The sequence below is a fragment of the Cucurbita moschata genome, unplaced genomic scaffold, assembly GCF_002738365.1.
Source record: "Cucurbita moschata cultivar Rifu unplaced genomic scaffold, Cmos_1.0 Cmo_Scf00078, whole genome shotgun sequence".
NCBI classification, from domain to species: Eukaryota; Viridiplantae; Streptophyta; class Magnoliopsida; order Cucurbitales; family Cucurbitaceae; genus Cucurbita; species Cucurbita moschata.
The window spans coordinates 285710-292726 of record NW_019268594.1 but is presented as its reverse complement, the minus strand read 5'-3'; the positions used below and the strand labels follow the sequence as shown (position 1 = coordinate 292726).

Here is a 7017-nt window from a genome sequence, read left to right as displayed (position 1 = left end):
GAGTGTTCACTCAAATCGGTGAAAGAGGTGGTGAGTAGCAAGATCACCGACGATGGGTCCTCGACACAGCCGGCAACAAACCATATGATCGGGGCCAAATCTGCGTTCTCTGAGCTTGACTCGTTAGACAAAAAGAAAACACTTCTTCTGTCCTTCACAAGGTTAGCCTTAAGCCCGGGATATAAGTAAACACTAGTCAGCCCCTTGCCAAGGGGCAGGATGGTGCTACCCCGGAGACAAGCTCAAAGAACACAGAATTGGCCCCGATCATATGGTTTGTTGCCGGCTGTGTCGAGGACCCATCGTCGGTGATCTTGCTACTCACCACCTCTTTCACCGATTTGAGTGAACACTCATTCCTCCTTCATTTAAATTGGCTCCCTCAGCCAGTACTGCCTTCTTACGCCCAGCTGGGAGCTCTTCTTCGAGCGTGGAGGAGTAAGTGAGCCTGCCCGGGACGGACCCCACGATATATGTATTTTCGCACTTTGCATTTTCTTCTACTTGAACTTGAAACATGTGTGTTGTTAATTCGATCTTCTAACCAATTAAGCTAATCAACTTGGCTTTGATAAAGTCAGCTTCTCTGCAATGATATACCACTGATTGATTAAACCAGGCTCTAGTACCACTTGTTATCTTTGACTGAGCGAATGTGAGTAAATCGTTGGGGAGGAAAAATATAACGAAAAAACAAAGAAGAGAGACAGTATGTGCTGAAACCCGATGATCTTATTTCTCATTTAGTTGGAATATTTAAATAACAAATTATATCTTAAAAATGGGAAGAAGTGGGCAACTTAATTAAAGCTCTTCCACTCTACTTGAACTTCCCATTCACTTTAATTGTGTGGGTTTAACAGAAAAATAGTTACCTAATAACTAAAAATTAGGAATGATTTTCAACCTAGTGATTTATCTAACATTGTCACGTACTAGGATTGAGCACTGACACTCATATGAGTTAAGTATGAACTATTTGAGAGTAGATAATCCTTACATAAGCTTACACAAGCCCACTACGTTCACCTAGGCTAGCTCTCGTTTTATGGTTGATCTAGTCATACCTTCTCTTGTAGTGATATCCCATCACTGGTGCTTTTGAGCACGTAAACCTCTCGAAGTTCTTGCATGGGATCCTAAGACTAGCCTCCTTAAACTCTAGGAATGCATCCTCTATAGGTATGTGTAATATCCCATGTCTAAGTATTCCCCTAAGACATAAATGTCTCCGATTGGCCTTACCTGTTTGCAAACCACAAACACTACCACTAAGATAGTTTCTTGAATCACGTTGTCTATAGGCTCTGCCTTTATCTGAGCATGCTTCACAAGTATGTCAATCACACTTGTGAGTGAAATTAGAGTCTTAGTCTTCATAATCTAGATAACATATTCGAGGGTAGGTTCTTACTAACACGGTGTCTGGAGTTTTCTCCCTTCAGACGATGAAGGTGTGGAAAACTCGTTATTACCTAGTTATGATTTGGACTATCGCTATGTGCTATAGAGTGTATGTTAAGTTATTTTAGACTATGAGCTAATGTTCTACGTCATTTTTGTCCTAGAATCTGGTTATGAATTGCATTGTCTCGTTTGGGTTGACTAGGTACCTTATAAGTACGTTTAGGGCACAACTTCTATTTGTGAACTGGCCAATAGAGATTAGGGTCTACTTGTACATATGACTTACTTGTCACCCCGAGATTCTAGGAGCCATAGATGGTATACTATTGAGGCAACACTGATTGTGCCTTTTGGGGAGCCATGACCTTTTACTATTCTAACCCAAGAGGAGGTACAAATAGGTAGTTTTATTGTTATAGCCTGAAAAGTCGAAGGAGAGGCAATTGTTGTTCCTAGGCAGATAGTTTATTGTTTTCCACCTGAAAAAGCGATATAATAGGCAGTTTCCTAATCTTAGGAAGAGATAATTGTTGCCTAACACTCCCGTGAGAATCCTTATGTAACAATGGTGAAATAATAATAATATATAAAAAAGATGTAACCTTTTTCAAATATCTCTCCTCAATCCCTCCTACAAAAAGAAAAAAAGTAAAAGAAAAAAAAAACAGTAACTGATCCCCCATCTCTCTCCTCAGATCTCTCATCACTTCTTTTCTAAGATAACTATGCCAAGAAATAACGAAAGTTGAAGCCAGGTAACAGGAAATCCATCGATTAGAAATTCGCTCAAAGTAAGAACAAGCAGAGATTGTGAATATAATTAAAAGAAAAAATAAAAAGAGAGGGAAACACAGCACACGAGAAAAGAAAATATCTAGAAAAATGTTCAACAGTATTAAATAGTTTGTATAAAAATAACAGTATAATAAACATATATAAACATTTCAATACTTAACTCATGTAAAGACTCTAACATTCACATGAAGTATAACACATGATCCATGTAAATTAGAGAAATAATTTTGTACAAGTTCGAACTTGAAACTGATGTCATAGGCTCATATAGATTGACTTGGATTTCAATGAACATAATCAAACTTTCATTAAGGATAAATTCGTGACAATAACGTAAGCTAATTAGGTCAGTGACCTTACTATCAGCATGGTTATATTGATCTGACATGTGCTCTATAGTTCTGCACGTGTCATAAATTTGATATGTTGGAAATGTTTATGAATCGATATGACTATGATATGTTATGCATGTATAATGATATGTGATTAGTATGATAACTCTTACGTTATGTTGTGTGAGATAAGATACCAGAATGATGCGATAAACGTAACGTAATGTAATGAAATGACTAAGATATGATTGATATAACGATATGGTCGATTATGTATAACAAAGAATATGATTATGATAGATTGATATAACGATATGGTTAGGATACATTCCTCTAACGGTATGACTAGGATACGTCCCTAATGGTATGACAAGGATACATTCATAAAATGATACGATAAGGTTATGTATTGCAAATGATATGATTATGATGGTCTGATGAAACAATATGGTTAGGATAAGTTTAGGAAACGATATGACTAAGGTACATTTAGAAAACGATATAATTAAGGTACATTCATGAAGCAATATGACTGAGATATGTATAAGAACGTTAAGGCTATGATAAGTTAGAAAGCGATATGACCTCGAAGTGTTTACGAAATGATATGATTATGGTAGGATATGAGAGTGACGAATATATATATATAAATATGTAGTAAAATGGTATGAGGATGATATGATATAGGTTATGGTATGAAATATGCGATTATTGATATGTTTATGATATGACATAATACCAATATGTTAGGAATATGTTATGTGATTGTTATGATATACGATATGATATGATACGTGCATGTTGAGAATTGTTATGTCTGGAAGTATGAAAACGTTATGATATGATATATGTGCGACATAAATGATATGATATACATGCAAAACGACAAACTAGCATGAAATACAACTCCGACGTATGCATGAAAGATATGATAAATGATATGATAAACGATATGAAAAACAATATGATATGTACGAAACGCTAGCGTGGTTGTATTAAATGATAATGAATATGAAAAAATGTTGGGACCTCATGCATTGGGGGATACCCCTTATCCTTCACGATAGTACGGACGCGTACCTTACGAGGCATGAAAACGATCATTATGGTTATGATAATGCTGCGATGACCAAGTAGAAAAATGATCATTGTGTTTATCGTAATGTTGCGACGGTCAGGTAGGAAAATGATCATCATGTTTAACATAATGCTGGTGTGACGGCCAATTACTTCTAACGGGTGTCCGGCATTGAGAGCTACCAGAGAATGCTTGCCCAACAAGAAAAGGGGTCTAGAAAGTGTGCGAATCGACTAGTGGGTCCATACTCGCATGTGTGGGCCATGTGTAGGAAATTAATTACACATCCAAGCTGCCCGTTAGGATAGCCGCCGTAGGGAAACAGACTGTTATGATAAGTCCCATTCATGAAATTGCATGTGTTTGCATTTAATCTCAATAGTGGAGTCACTTGCTGAATAGTTCTTTAAATACTCAAGTCATGTGCTACTTCTATTTCAGGTTAAGATAAGACATTTCGACCAACCACGACATCGCAACTTGAGACCATGGTAAATGCATAGGGTAGTCGCATTTATTTTCTTAGACTGAGGCTAGAATAGAATATTTTTAATTTAAATGTTTATTTATTTTATTTAGTCTTTTGTTGTGTCATCTTAAAGTTGTTTTTAAAACACGTAAGTTCGTGGCTCTGTTTTAAGATGAAAGTTATGTTTTATGAAAGTTTAAATCAAGTATTTCCGCATTCAATGTTCATGATATGTATATAATAGCGACCCAAATACATGCAGAGTGCGAGTATCATTTTGAAGCAAAAGAGCTCCTTTATACCTATGATAATTACCTTAGGGCCTTTTCTATGGGCCACCGACTCAAGGCGCAATTCACGTAGATTATTGAAGGACCTAGACATACGTAAAACATGGAGCTAAGAAAACCTAAGACCCTTAAGTTATGAACCTAGAGGGGGTTAGAGTATTCTTTATAGGAGATATGTTTAGGTTTAGTTATGTAGGAACTGCAAAAATCGATACAGACGTGAAGTTACCATTTTGTTTATCTCGACGAGAGCTTATAAGTAGGTTGCCACATTATTTTTTAGGTGACCTATAGAAAGTTGATCATGGTGGAGGCGTGTAGAGCCATGCACCCCCTGTGAGGGACCCTAGATCAAGTCGTCTTCTTCCACGTCACTTTGGTGTTATTTTAATGTCCCTAAGTTTAAAACTTGTGTTGTTTTTGTTTATGCAACTCCATCGAATATTATTTTATAATTTCAACTACTTTTATCTTATGTTTGGAATTTTAAATTTTTGTCTCCAGTCTTATAAACTGCGATAGATTACGAAATTTTGGTGATCTTCTCTATCTAATGAATGGGAATCCGCGAAATCGTTTGTCCCACTAAACAAACGTAGATTGATAAAATAGAAACCTCGGGTAAAATGCCCTCCTGTAACTTAGGAGATAAAGTACATTACATGACATATCCCTTAAGTGACTTTGGCCGACGTTCCAAAAATAAGGTACAATCGGGTCGGGTGAATTCAATAATAGACGCTTGTTGGCATTCCAGCCTTCCTTCTCCTTTCAGGGCCTACCCGAAAGGGAATCCAATGTTTCTTGGTCGTGAATATCTAAATAGGACGAACCGCCCCTTGGTTTGCTTCAAAGTATTGCAATCCATGATTCGAAATCTTAAAAAGCGGGTCAATACATTAGGCGCCACCATTTTGGCTAACTCTAGAGGCAATCACGAGCACATAACCTAGATCGACAAGAACTAACACTTCATATTCAACGCACCATCGTCTTCTTTGCACTCAAACCCATAAAATTTCAGATCAAAACCCTAAATGTTATGAATGCAAATTTGAAATTTAAAAAAAATAAAAAACGAAGTAGTTGAGTGGGTGAGAGTGAGGGTGGGGAGAACGGAGGAAGAGCCGCACCACCAAACACCACAAGCTTGGCCCCGATTCTATTCTTATTCGGAACCAGGGATAAGCTTAGCCCCACTTCCAAACACTCAATAATTCGGTTGCCTAACACAAATATTATACCAATAAAAATAATATTCCAGAATCAGATTCCATCCAACACCAAAAATGAAAAGAACAGGGAAGTACAGATAATCTTATTTTGTTTTGAAAATTGGTATATAAAAAAATAATATCTATAACTAATAAGCTGAGCTTGGGAAATGGAGGAAAAATGGTTCTCTGGATAAATCATTGCTTTTGATTTTTCATAATCTTGTCGGGTAATTTCTCTTTTTCTCTATGCCTGCCGTGCCAGCACAGTTGAAGTAACAAAAAAGAAAAAAAAGAAAAAAAAGAAAAAAAAAAGGGGGAAGAAAAGGTGGAGATTAATAATAATAATCATAATAACAATAACAACAATAATAAAATGGGCATCATCATCAATCGCCACCAGAATCGGCTGCCGGTGATCAGAGGCACAAGGCGGTACATCCAAGATCATCGGCGGCCAAATCAAGAAGTTCGGAGGGTGGAATGTTCAGATCGAACGGCAGAGGGGGTTTCCGAGGGATCATGGAGGAGGAAGCGATGTCGTCTCCGTCGTCGATGACGGAGGAGGAGGAATCGCAGTCGCTATGACAATCCTCAGGGAGGAGAGGCGGCGTGCGTGGGTAACGGCGAGAGGGAGAAGCGGTTGTAGCAGCGGCAGAAGGAGGGTGGGGCCCACTGAAGGATTCGACGGTAGAGCTCAAACTGCTGGAAGTAGGTCTGTGAGGGTTATTAATCTGAAATCGAGGATCGAGGAAGGGATCTGGAGCGTTGACGGGATGAGGGTGCGGGTGAGGGTGAGGATAAGGAGGGTAATCGAAAAACGAGATTGGATTAGCGAGAGGGAAGTTGGTTTTAGCTTTAGGTCCACGGAGGGTTATAGCGGCGTTGTCGTAAGCACGGGCGGCGTCCTCGGCGGAATCGAAGGTGCCTAGCCATACTCTGGTCTTCTTCCAAGGGTCTCTGATCTCCGCCGCGAATCTACCCCATGGCCGCTTTCGAACTCCTCTGTATCTCCTCTCCGATCCGGGAGGTGCTGCCTCACGCGCCGCAGCCGTCGCCGTCGCCGCCCCTCTCCCTCTTCTCATCACTACTACGATTGGTCGTCAAAACGGAAGATCAAGGCGGCCGGATTGATTGATTGATAGATGAAGGCGGAGAGAAAAGGAGAGAGATAGGGAGAGAGAGAGAGAGAGAGATTCTTAGTTGTGGGATTGCAGAAATGGCAGACCCCAATTCAATGTTTGTTCGGAGGAGAGAGAGAGAGAAAGGGTCAGGTCCGTGAGGAGGAAAAACTGGATGCCACCAGCTCCACCTTCTCAGCTTCTTCACCAAAATTAAATTATTCCTTTTTTTTATTTATTTTATTTTTCTCTGGCTGTAGTATTATTCCAATTTCCTAATTAATTAATTACTTTTTTTTTTTTTTTTTTTG

At 38.8% G+C, this 7017-nt stretch overlaps 1 protein-coding gene across 1 annotated transcript; it reads right to left on the bottom strand.

The window, feature by feature from the left end:
• Window positions 1–5775: 5775 nt before the first annotated feature.
• On the bottom strand, window positions 5776–6897 carry LOC111438638 (ethylene-responsive transcription factor 3-like). Its single transcript, XM_023076518.1, has one exon. The coding sequence runs from the start codon at window positions 6668–6670 to the stop codon at window positions 6005–6007; it is 666 nt and encodes a 221-aa protein (XP_022932286.1). The 5' UTR covers window positions 6671–6897; the 3' UTR covers window positions 5776–6004.
• Window positions 6898–7017: the final 120 nt, after the last annotated feature.

Bases quoted from the DNA above. Each gene is read 5' to 3' on its own strand.
- LOC111438638 (XM_023076518.1), bottom strand. From the start codon at position 6,670: ATGAGAAGAGGGAGAGGGGCGGCGACGGCGACGGCTGCGGCGCGTGAG.